Source organism: Neophocaena asiaeorientalis, unplaced genomic scaffold (assembly GCF_003031525.2).
Source record: "Neophocaena asiaeorientalis asiaeorientalis breed wild unplaced genomic scaffold, Neophocaena_asiaeorientalis_V1.1 scaffold793, whole genome shotgun sequence".
Lineage (NCBI taxonomy): Eukaryota > Metazoa > Chordata > Mammalia > Artiodactyla > Phocoenidae > Neophocaena > Neophocaena asiaeorientalis.
In genome coordinates, this window is record NW_020174738.1 from 303,522 (window position 1) to 317,085 (window position 13,564).

The 13,564-nt window shown below is 40.1% G+C and overlaps 1 protein-coding gene across 1 annotated transcript in view; it reads right to left on the minus strand.

Moving 5' to 3' along the window:
* Positions 1-13,564, minus strand: part of MKX (mohawk homeobox) — a 59,964-nt gene that overhangs the window by 45,931 nt on the left and 469 nt on the right. Inside the window, exons 2-5 of the mRNA XM_024760069.1 lie at positions 13,368-13,380; positions 12,547-12,678; positions 4,331-4,484; positions 3,565-3,900 (exon numbers count right to left, since the gene is read on the minus strand). Of these exons, the coding sequence (XP_024615837.1) occupies positions 3,565-3,900; positions 4,331-4,484; positions 12,547-12,678; positions 13,368-13,380 (635 nt within the window). The remainder of the gene's footprint in view (positions 1-3,564; positions 3,901-4,330; positions 4,485-12,546; positions 12,679-13,367; positions 13,381-13,564) is intronic.

Consider the following 13,564-nt stretch of genomic DNA (forward strand, 5'->3'; position numbering starts at 1 on the left):
CATCCGTTAACCTAACATGACGAAGAGGATTGTAATTTTAATTTAGGTGACTTCATTCAACAGATGACACTCTGTGACTAGATTTTCTTGTGTATTACTTAACTGTATTTAGAAGCAATAACCTTAATAATTCTGATCAATTCTAATGTTATAATTGCTGCTGTCAGAATGCTTACTGAGAGTCTACCATGCCCCTGAAAAAAGAACATCTTTTCTTTTTTTCCTGCATGTTGTGGGAGACTGCAGATTAGAGAGAAATATTTAATGTCTACATAAAATCAATAAAAACATGTTTGTACCTACTTGGATGGTATCTAATAATATCTTCAATTAGGATTACTGCTTTATAATCTACCAGACTTCTCCCTGCTAGAGTTTAACAAGTGAAATGAAATTCAGTGATACATTACCCTTCCAAACACCAACTCTTTCTTTCACTTGGCTTTTTGACTCCCTATATTTAGGGAAATGCATCATGTGATAGCAGCTGTCTTACAAAAATGGATGGAAAAATGGATACGATTTCTCAGCACAGATAAACCAATAACTTGTACTTAAAGGTGATCTCTTTTGAAAAAAAAAAATTTTTAAGCTGAAATCTTTGTACTACTATAGAACTAGGGTGGTGGAGGGGATGGTGTTTGAGAGCAGACTTAGAAGGTTGTTGTTTGGATGAGGAAGATAAGATACAACCAGAAGGAACTGAAGGGATTCAGAATAGCCTGTATGCCAGAGAAAACCAAAGCAGTTGTTCAGAAAGTATTTACTGAAATTCTCTGTTCACTTATGCATGACTGCTAACCCAGATACAACTGCAGCAGCATTGTCACTCAATTCCCACAGAAGACAGCCATTTACTGTCTTCGTCTGAAATTTAGTAGACCAGTTTGAGACCAACCAGTCTTTCCTCATTCTCCATCCACAAACCCCAAAACTGTGTTCTGTTCTTTTTAAGCTTATACATATTCACGCAAATCCAGAAGTTTACGTGTCTAGGCTGCCATCTCATCGCTTGCATAACTAAAAGATAGGTTTGATTTAAAACTAGAATTTGGCAAGTGAATAGTCCATGACACGGACCAAGTGCATTTGGAATGCTTTAATAAAAATACATGGCCAAGCTACTTCACTTCGAAAAGCATCAACTATACAGGCATGCTAGTCCCTCTTTGACTTTACATTTTGTCACCTTGGAAAAGAGCATGGATTTTCAGAAGACCCAACACACTGAGGAACTTTCATAGGCACGTGACCTTGTTTTTACTGGGCAACATAAATTTACAAGAAAAAAAATTTTAAACAATGGTTCTTCAATTACACCCCCTCATCAAATTGTAATTTTCATTGTTTTTATCTTTGTTTTTGTCCATACACACTTGTCATAATTATACTCAGTGTATCCACAATTAAAATTTTTTCACTTAACCTTACAATATTTCCCATGTTGTTTCATAGTCAGTATCAGTAGTACAAATAAAAATTTTGAGTTTTATGCTATCTTAATCTGGTTTGGGATTAGGATAACATTTACATTTTTAAAAGCTGGGATACTTCCCATGCTTTTATATGTTCCAGAAAAATGTATAAAGCATAGGAATTAATTATTTCTTCAAAGTTTGAAAAAAAATCCAATGGATCTACCAAGTTATCAAGTGTCTTGGGAACTGAGTTTACTAAAAACCTTAATTTTTCCTGCATTAGCGGTCATTTAAACCTTTTCTTATTATGAATGAATAATTTAATTTGTGTGGATAACAGCAATTCACTTCATCCATACATTTGCATACAGTATACTGTCAAACAATTGTGCATAGTACTTTATCATAATTTTTAAAAATATTTTTTGTTTAATAACTATATAATGACTGCTATATCCTTTCTTATTTCCAACTTCAATTTGTGTCCATTTTTGCTCGAGGTTTTTTTTTGCGATACGCGGGCCTTTCACGTTGCAGAGCACAGGCTCCGGACGTGCAGGCTCAGCGGCCAAGACTCACGGGCCCAGCCGCTCCCCGGCACGCAGGATCCTCCCGGACCGGGGCACGAACCCATGTCCCCTGCATTGGCAGGCGGACTCCCAACCACTGCGCCACCAGGGAAGCCCCTGCTTGAGTGTTTTTACTACTGACTTCAAAGAGCCAACTCTTGATTTTTATCTATTTTTCAGCTTCCATTTTACCACTTTTTGTTTTCTGTTTATTCTTTTTCAATTATCTCTACTTGAATGACTTGGTTTATTTTCCTTTTTCTCAAACATTCTGAATTACTTACAAGTTCTGTCAGTTAGATATTAGTAGATAGTTTTAAATTTTTCATTATTGGCTAAATTATCTTTTACTGCACCTTTTACTTCTTTCTAGACCCAATTTATTATTTACAAGGCTATGTATTTCTGAGTGTTTGGAGTTGTTTTCATTGTTGGAGTTGGAGATACAAACAGAAAATGAGATGAAGTCCAAAATGTATTGAGATTTCCTCTGAATCCTCACAGATCTTGTACATATTTGTAGACACTTAAAAATCAGATATCTGGCTAAATAACCTTAAGGATATATTAAACAGACCAACTTTAAATTTCTTTATAAAGCTCTACTGTTCACATATCAAGCTCCTTGATGTTATAAGGACTAAATGTAGTAGTACTTGTGTAGTACTGCGTAGAACCTAGCATATCACAACTATTCAATAAATGACTGGTGGCAATATGTGTAACAGTAGCGGTAATAGTCGTCTAGCAGTAGTTAGGCTCCTCCAACCTCTTGTGCAGGCTCAGCTACACCACCGATCTGGAGAAGAGTAACTCACTGCGTCTCCTTGGTCGGGGCTTTATCATCTGTGACATAATACGGCTGAGCTGCATGCGCCCTGAAGTTACTAATTCCAGGGGTAACATTTCTAAATCTCACTGCCTGGCATTTTCAGGACCCGGAGTCTACCTACACCAGATGTAGGGCACACAATCCTTTGTAATGAAGCACTGAAGTCAAGACAGAAAATTTTACCAGACTTGCCACTCCATCTGAAAGTTGTGGACACGTAGAAATTGATTCACTCTTTCCGGACTAAAAGCAAAACTTTCAAAGCTACTTACAGCCCTACTTGTGTGTTTCAGGAATAAAAGTAAAATTTCCAAAGCAATTTAAGCCACGTTTCCTTCACAAACGTCTTGGCACCCATGCTACTTTGTGTTCATTTTCCATCACTATAAGCAATCAAAGAACTTAAGAGAAAAGATGGAGCACAGAGTATTCGCATGGCTGGTTATAATCTGGGATATTCCTCCATTATACTTTATTCATAGCCAATACATATCTCCTGTAAGAATGTTTATCACTAAGATCAAAAATTTTTAAGGATGAAAACTTCCCAGTAAACCATCATCTACTAACAAGTGTATCTCCTAATTAAGAACAAAATGAAAGCTTTCAAACTGAATTATAGGCCATATGTACATAATCTGATGCACAAGCAAAAAAAATTATGCCTTTACACCTGTCAAAAGAAAGCCCTCTGCTGCAGCTTTAATTCTGTTTCAAACAGGTATCACGAAAAGCACAGACTTACCTGTGCGATACACGAAATGGCCTTCGGTTTCTGACGATGAGGGAGATACCAATTCCTCCTCAAATTCATTGGAACTAAAAGATCCTGAATGGTTTCTCTGCCTTGTCTTTCCCATCATGGCAGCATCTGTGACCATGACGTGTCTCAAAGAGTCGTTAAGGTAACGATTCAACAAGCTGCTCTTGTATTTGGGGGGCGATACGTAGTCCTCATTGGCCCGTGACTCTGGCCTCACTCCAGCTTTTATGACTGAGCTCTCACTTTTAATCACAGGATGGTGAACTGGATTATTATAGCCTTCTTCATTCATGTGGTTCCGTGGAGGATTTTCTCCATCTAAGGGGGAAAAATATCACCAGGTAGTACTTACACATACTTCTCCCCAGCCACCCAACTGTTACATTTAGTGATTTAAAATATATATAGGAAGAATATTTAAAGTGTATAAAATTATCTTTGATAGTTAAGATTAATTTTTAGGCAAAGGAAAGCAGGAATCTATATAATCTCTCCCTTTGGTATGTTAATTTTAATGAACTTCACAAAAAATGTTATTCTGACACATGATAAATCTATGAACAAGAGGAAGCAGCCATAATTTGGCTGGTCATTTACAGTATTGTAAAAGTAAAGCTACCTCATGCAATAAAAAAGAACCATTATGGCACCATCATGTTTTGTGGGACCAACCTTAAAAACAGCAATTGAAGTGAATGTCCCCTTACAAAGGCAGAGCAAAGAAAGCAAGATAAAAATACTAACAAACCTTCAGAACATGAGTCATCACTGCTTACACTCAGCCGCTCAGCGTTTCCTTGAACATACTTATTGTACAACTTTATTCTTAAGGCCCAGCTTAAATCTGGCTGTCGAACAGTATTCTTAAGCCGACGTCTTGCATTAGCAAACCAGTTTGACACCTAAAAGAGTTTTATTTCTCAATTAACACACCATAAAAAAATTACCCATCCTACAATTACTTTCCCAGAAAGGACCTAAGCCTCTCTCATAATCTCTGATCATTACATATCTTCATGACATAACAGTATTGGACATTTATATCCATTCATTCATTCATTCATTCAACAAATGTGCTGAGCACTTACTACACAGAATGAGCACTAACAGTATTCTGGGAATAAAAAAAATATTGAAGGGCTTTGCCATAAAATTTTCAGTCTAGTAAGAAAGGTAGGAGAGTACACAAATAACTCTAGTATCTATTCACAACAGCCAAGACATGAAAGTAACCTAAATGTCCATCAACAGATGAATAGATAAAGAAGATGTGGTACATATATACAATGGAATATTACTCAGCCATAAAAAAGAATGAAATAATGCCATTTGCATCAACATGATGGACCTAGAGATTATCATACTAAGTGAAGTACGCCAGAAAAAGAAAGACAAATACCATATGATATCATTTATATGTGGAATCCAAAATATGACACAAATGAACCTAACTATGAAACAGAAACAGAATCATAGACATGGGGAACAGACTGATGGTTGCCAAGGGGCAGGGGTTTGGGGGAGGGATGGACTGGGAGTTTGGGACGAGCCGATGTGAGTTTTTATATACGGGATGGATAAACAACAAGGTCCTACTGTAGAGCACAGAGAAGTATATGCAATATCCTGTGATAAACCGTAATGGAAAAGAATATAACAGAAAAGAATATATATGTGTGTGCGTGTGTGTGTATGTGTGTGTGTGTGTGTGTGTGTGTATATATGTATAACTGAATCACTTTGCTGTACAGCAGTAATTAACACATTGTAAACCAACTTACTTCAATAAAAAAACAAATAATATAGGAAAGAATGTGATAAATGGCTTAAGACGCATTAAAATATAATGTTACAGGAGTGCAACGGAAGGAGGGGTTACTTTGATGTGACTCAAGACTTCATGAAGAATTTAAGCTAGATTTTGAAGGAATAGGTCAGGGATAATGGGTAGGGAAGTGTGTTTCCAACAAAGACGACACGGGAACAAATATAAGTCAAATTCCCGAGACACTGTGGTAGGTAACTAAGAAGGAAGAAAGAGATGCCCTTGAGTTATCAAACTTGTGTAAGAAGAGAAGATAGTGCCAATTTGAGAAAGTAGAATTGTTTGAGGGTGAAATGATGCGTTTGGTTTGGGAATGTTTAGCCTGAGATACTAGAAAAGCATACAGGTGAAATGTGCAGCAAGAAAATAAAAATGGCATCTGAGATCTAAGGGCAAGGAAGATCAGATTCGGGTCAAATGCACAGAGGTGAGAGCTGAAGCTGTGAGAGCAGACAGAATGCAAAGAGGGTCAAGGACCAAACCCTGGAAACCTCCAGCAATTAAGGAGGTAGGAGCTGGCAAAACAGTCAGAGACAGAGCAATCAGACTAGCAGAGAGAGAGAAAAAAGCCAAATAATACCCAGCTTTAAGCTCAAAATCTAGTGCTTCCAAACAGGTGATGGCAAAGAAATGAACACTGCAAAACAAGGTCAGTTCCATTGTTTTTGTTTAAGGTGCTACTGGATTTCTAGAGGCTAAAATGTCACTTGACATTTCTTTTTAAACATCAAGCTATCATCAGAATATATATATTGAAAACATGAAAGGCCAATACTTGCCTTGAAAAGGATGAAAAGTGGGAAGAGGATTACGTTTTTCTACCAATTTTTTCCGTAACATGACTCCACAGTACACTAATGGTTTGCGTGGTGATGCTTGCACTGGATTTTTTTTTTCTTTTTTAAATTTATACTATAAATACACAACTTTTGCACATTACTCAAGCCTTAATTATTGAATGAACCTGTGGTGAATCCTACATTAAAAAAACAAAACTACAATTTTTTCCTTTTCTCCCCCATGGGTAAAACATGGTAGTCTTCCCCAGTTTATATACGCACAAACCATATCATATATAATATATATTCAGTGTTACCTCCCTTTGTGTCTTAAGCAATGATAACTGTCCTCAAATTTATGTACAGTGGTGTAGTATCTCACCACGGCATTTCAGAAGCCTTCGACTCCACCAACCCCTCTTCCTGCCAAGCTGTGCTATTATTACTAGGGTTTAGTCTGACTTTGAATTCTCTGTCTCCTCCAACCTCTACAAACAGACAACTTCTGGGACTGTTCATTCAACAAACACATACTGAGTAGCTCCTGTGCTTTAGCCATGATATTAAGTGCTAGGAATGAATAAACTTTGTGCCCTGCACACACAGAAGGACTAAAAGAGCTACACGTGATTAACTATGATACATGGGTGAACCTGCACTATGGAAGCATGAAATGCCTGGCCCATTTCCCCTCAAACCTCCCTCTATTCTCCAAGGCATGGCCAAAATGTTCGCCCATGTCCTCATGAGTACCAACTGGGAATTTTAGAACAGTATTTTTTCGAACTTCCCTATCTTCCATTCTATCCACTTGAATGGATCTTAACAACCATCGTCAAATTCAAGTGTTGATGCACCGTTATGATTTAATTACTTACTTAACGTCTTCACATCTTCATGCATGTCCTGTCATCCTCTAACTGTGGTATAATGGAAAGAGACCTGGTTTCCTGTTCTGACTTAGCCAAAAACAGGCTGCGTGAGTTTAGATAACTCATTCATCTTTTCAGAACTTCATGGTTTCTGACATCCTTGCCAACTCTGAAAATTAAGATCTGTGAATGTCATCCATGCTCCCCTAAAAAGTGTTCATTCATCTCCTTTATGGTTGGTACCAACCTATCTTCTCCTGACCACTACTCCCTTCAGCAATCAGAGGTGTTTTATGTCCTTCTCTGTTCCTTTTGCTCACAGAGGACAGCCTGCAACTTCCCCCATGCCTATGTCACTTATATTTATTAGAATCCAACTCCCAAACTTTTTTTGTTACTTTCTTTACTAAACATCATGTAATTCAGAGGCTAATCTTAAATCTTAACTGACCTTAACACTTTTTTTAAAGTCATTATTGAATTTGTTACAATATTGCTTCTGTTTTATGTTTCGGTTTTGTGGCCGCAACGCCTGTGGGATCTTAGCTCCGCCACCAGGTATCGAACCCGCACCCCCTGCATTGGAAGGCGAAGTCTTAACCACTGGATCGCCAGGGAAGTCCCTGACCTTAACTCTTAATACAAGCAACACACAGTACCACATAGTGTAAAATCCAATTCTTATGAAACTCTTCATATTTTTATTAAAACGCGATGGACTTCAAATTTTAAAAACAATCAATATACTTATAATTCTAACTTACAAAAATAGGGACCTTTAAATGTCATGGTGGCATTAACTAGCTTTTCATATATAGGAGTCGTATCATTTTTTACGTTTTGTATACTCATAGTTCTTAACAGAGTTTATTAATTATACATCAGAAGATTTTCCATAAAGGTTTGATGGTGTCTAACAGGCTATTTCTAAACTGATCTCGTAAGTTTGACTGGCACCCAACCTACTAATACATTTACTTTGCCAGTGTTTTATTATCAGCAATTTACAGTACAACCTAAGGGCTGGATATAGTCAGGGGTGTTGAATATCTTCTTGTGTTAAGTCATGCAAACAGCAGACAATAGTTGGTGAACAAATCTGCACGAGTATCAGCTCACAAGTTTTTTCCTGATGAAGTGATGCAAACGCCATCCGTTTCACTGAAGGTAAAAAAGCACCAGCTCAGATTCTCTACCTTTAACTTACTATGGATTCCTTCAGGTTATCATTCAAATTCTTTTGAAATTCTATTTTACATGAAACAGGCCTCCTTACCAAGGATAGGTTCTGCAACAGCATTTTAACGTCAAACTCAGAGCTTTAAAAACACTGTATTTTACAGCGAAAGCTTAGAGAACAAAATATCTAGAAGCTGGAAGAGAAAGCCCAGTAGCTTTCATCCTACGCAGCCGTGTTTACATTCATCACACTGGCAGAGCAATCATTATAGTAAACCCAAGGGGTACTCTGGCATCTGTCCACCTTTGAACACACAGAATTAACAATGCAGATTCAGTCATTCAACTGAAATATCGAACACCTCACTTCTACACCATGTAGTTTGACGCTGGGAATAACGTAGAAGGACCAATCTGAGATTTTGTTGAATATTTAACAGTAGCCATAATTCTTGCAGTTGATAAGTACACACACATCTCAGCAGAAGCACTCCATACCAAGCAAAAGCTATGTCAACACAGGGGCAAAATCTTGCAACACACCAGATTTAACCAAATGGTACATGGCTGTATCACAGGAACTGGAAACTTCTACTGTAAGAAAAGGGAGCATTAACATCCAATCACTAAAATGTAGTCTCAAACTCCACTTGCATTGCACTCTGTAATGTGATCATAAAAAAAATCATTTCACTATTATAATCCAGAAAAAAACAAATATATTTTAAATATATACACATAAACAATGGGAAATATTGAAACCTGGTACAGCCCCCATCTGCCCTTCTTTTAAAAAACTTCTTCAGGGGCAATTATTCCCTGAGTAAGCTCCATATCCTACAGTAATACAAAGCCCCAATCGCATATCTGTTATTCCACAATGAAGTTGGTTATATTTTGAGAGTAGAGAGTATATTTTTATAATGTTTGAACAACGGTCATAGGAACCAAGCAAAATAGAGTATTTTGGTTAAAGTGAAAACACACACACACACACACACACACACAAATCATCTTCCTGTTAATTTTATAAAAATGCTTATATCTTAGTAGGAAGATGGCAGATTAATAATGCAAACAGTTATAGTAAATTAAGACAAGTTGCTAAGTCTAGTGAGTAGAAAAAAAAAAGAAAGCTGCATGAATACCTCTCTCTGCCTCATCTTTCAGGAATGAACAAAATGTAGTGTTGATTAATGTCCTTAGAGCTTCTGTTTATCAGAAAAAGTTACTTCTGTGGTCCTAAAAAAATTCCCTCATTAAAGTTTCAGCATTCTGTTTCCAGGCTTAATGGAGATTGCTGACCAAGTTTTACACCCTTCAGAGTAGCAAAATAAGGCAAAAGTACTGCTTATGAAAGGTTTGATAGCTTGACACACAACCAAAAGGGAAATATGAAGGGTAAAAGAAATGTTCAAAAATAAAAGACACTCTTGTAGTTAAGGAATAAAATAATTATGCTTACAACTTATTAATATAAATTATGAGAAGCAGAGACAAGAGGTATTATAATAAACAAGAAATAGAGACTGGAGCTAGAAATATGGGAAACCCTCCATATTTGTCTATTGACATAAAATATGACATATTTCCAGATATACTAAAAATAATAAGGTGAGTTATATGCTTGTTCTGTAGAACATGTACCATTAAAGTTAACGAGCTGCCCTCTGTGTGCTCCCTACAGTGAGATGGATTTTAAAACTAGAATATCTTAGTCTGATTTCAAGACATTCTCCAGTTTTCCACAATATGTTTGGGGAAGTCACATGGTGATTACAGTAGTATTCCCCAGTGAGAACCTATTCAGTCTGCAAACATGTATGAAGAGTTTACTATATGGAAAGTACTGGGCTGGGGTGAAATGGGAGGATGAAGATGAATAAGACATGATCACTCTTCTCAAGAAGGCTGACTCCACAGGAGAAATTTATTCACTGATTCATGAAACAGGGGTCTAAGTTGCAGGGCTCAAAAGCTTTATTCAGATCACAACTCGATATTTTTTCCCCAGAAGTGAAATGTATTGACATAATTTATTTGGTTTCCACAGTGTCAGAATTTGCTTTGGATGTTTAGTAAATGTCTGACTTATACAAACCCCTTATATTCATAAATATATATATTTTTTCTTACACAGACATTCCGTTGTGCCTAATGGAGAAGAGGTGGACCCAACCTGAATGGTATATAAGGGTCCCTTGGTTATTCTATACGTTTGATTTTTTCCATTTATCACTTTAAAGTTCCAGAAACCAACTTCATTTATTATAAAACTTGGAAATCATTAAATAGGTATCAATTATAATTATCAATAATTACCTTTCTTTGCCCCATTTAAAAATTACATATTTGCATGCATTTTTATTTGAAGACTAGTGTGAGAGAAAATATAATGGGAAAGATTTTCATTACATGAACAAAAACTTCATGTAAATTAGAAAAATGCAATAGTCTTACCAAGATCTTAACGCAAAAAGAATTATTTGTATTTGAACTATCATTACAGGTAGAGAATAATTTGATTCTGTATTAGAATGACAGCTACTTGTATTGCAACTCAGAAAAACTACCACAGGTGAAAATTTAAATGTCTCTGCTAATGCCAAATAATACTTTTCGTAGCTAAAAATGTCCTAAATATGCCATAAACATTTGTTGCTCTCTGTCTGAAAGAATGGCAAGTATTAAACATGGAACTATGTAATCAATAAGTTAATATTTTACTGTTGACATCAAAGTGAACTATTTAAATAGCTCTATAAATTAGTGTATTTTGAAAATAAATAGCCTACCAGTTTAAAGTCAAATTTGAATGTATGCATCTATTTTCTTAAGTTTTTCTGAATGGATTTATTTTAAAACTACTTGTGAAAATCATTGAAAGTTCATAGTTTTGTGTTAAACAGATATTAAGCCAAGAACACTAAATTAATTTTCCCCTCCAGTGCTGCAGCAAATCACTATTAATACTATTGCCTGGTAATATAAAGCAGAAGAGATGTTTGTTTTTCTCTACAACTGTATTCTGAAAACAAGCAGAAAAATGCTTATTACAGTTTTAATAAGTCTGAGTACAAGTCAATTTTCATGCTTCGTCCAACTTTCTAGTAATTCCTAAAATGATAATCTTAAATACTCTGGAAAGCAATTTTTATGTTATTTAGTAGTTAAACGTTCCCTGTTACTTTGGGGTTCTCACTTACTATACCCGTCATGGAACGACCAAAGTTTCACAAATGCAGTGATGCAGTGCTACTGCCACGGACGCGACTTCTCAGCTCAGGTAGCACCTCCTCTCCTCTTTCTGAATCTGCTCTGCCTGCACGCATGAAAGTCACGTCACTGCATTTAGGAAAGGAAACTGGTGTGCCGGCCAGAGCACGTGGTATGGACCCGCGGCGTTTCCAGGCCCACCTCTACCCCTCAACACAGCCTTCTCCTGCCTTGGTTACATCACCTGCGAAAGGCTGACAACACGTGCTCTACCTCACCGGGTTTTGCGAGCATCAGATGCCGCCACGGAGGGAAACCTGTGCACAGCAGTTCTGCTCGCTAGAAATGGAGCAAGCTTAGGCCGCCCCTATGCACTTGACCAGGTACCCGCCATCTGAGATCTGCCTCTTAACCCAAGGACAAAGATAACGCCAGCAAAGCCGCGCGGAGTCTAGCTAAGGCCCAGGGTGCCTCTTAAAAAAGAAAAACCTCCCAAACCCGCTTCTGGCCTTTCCAGCCCACCTACTAGCTCTGTCAGGAGCGGTCAACTTGAAAGGTACCCTGTAACTTGACCTTTAACATGGGGCCCCAATGTGGGGTGCCCTTCTGCCTGGTTTTCAAAGTGTGGTGCGGCCAGCAGCTTACGCATCACCCCAAGAACGTGTTAGAAATACAAAGCACCGTCCCCGGCCAGGACCTCCTGCGAACGCCGGGCTGGGTGGGGGGCGGCGGCAGCGTGTGTTTTAACGAGCCCTCGGGCGACCCCGACGCAAATCACTGCGGGGTAGTGCCCGCTGGAGCCACCGCCGCGCGCATGGCCCGCACACCTCAGAGCTCCGCGCTCGCCTTTGCCCTGCCCTCCTTAGCAAGGGCCACACGACCCCTGCTGCGCCAAGCCTCCGGAAGACGGTCGGAGACGCAGCAACTCCCCAGACCACCGCTCCGGCCCTGGGCCCGCCCCGCACCAGCCTCAGGCAGAGCGGCGGCAGCGTCCGGACGGCCGGTCTCGGCCCACCCGTGCCCAGCGGCGGGAGGCGCAGAGCCGCCGCTCAGCCTCGCCGAGGGAGGGTCGGGGCTCGTGGGCCCCGATTACCTGCACTAGCGTCATCTGCGAGCCGAGCGCCAGGAGAATCTTCTCCGTCTTGGTGGGGTACGGATACCGGGTGGCACAGGACGGGCGTGGGGCGGCGAAGGCCGCCAGGTTTATATGGAAAAGGGGGAAATCCTGAAGCCAGAAGTTAGAGGTTTAGGTGATCTGAGGGAAGCTCTTTTGTTATTTAAGCCACAGACCTGCGCAGCAGGGCCGGCACCGTCCCTCGCCCGCCTGCACCGCGCCCTCCAGGGGCCCTGGCCTCAGGGGATGAGTAGTGGCTGCGGCCGGCTCTCGAATGTTTTTTCAAGGACTCATGCCCGCCGCTCGGGGCTTCCCGTCGCCCACTGGACGTTGGGAACAAAGCAAGGGGTGATGGCCGCCCCGCTGCCCTGGTTCTCTTCAAGCTCTCCCCTGTACCCTTTGATCCTCGTGTAAAGGGGAAGCTTTCCAAGAAGGGGTTTGTGGAGGAAAAATGCAGAACCGAAAACAAAAACACACACGAAAAAGCGGAAAGAAAAAACCCAAAACACTGTAGGGAGCTTTTCACGACAAAAGGGCGAGCTTAAAAGTATGGAAGGTCTGTCCCACGGGGTAACGTAAAAAGACCCCGGGAAAAGCATATTCCAAGGAGGAAGGGCGGGAAGCAGCCGGGAGCCGGGCCTCGGCGCTGCGCTCCCCAGCGGATCCGCGAGGTGTCGCCGCGCCGCCGCCCGCGCGCCCAGCCACTCCGCTAGGCTTGCGCGCCTGCGCCGCAGCCTCCGAGACTTCTGCCTCTTTAAACACTTTGAAATGCAATTCCATCCGTGAGGACTGGTAGTAACATTTTGACGAAACCTAATCTTTATTTCCCTAACCAGCAACAACAAGCAGCTGATGCAATCTTCCAGGTGGACCGGCCAGGACGGCCGCCCCTCCCCCCGCGGGGCGCTCCCGGAGCCGCGGGACGTGGCGGGGCTACAAACGGCCCTCCTCCGCAGCCGGAGCCGCTGGTGGCCCGCGAGCTCTCGCCCCCGCCCAC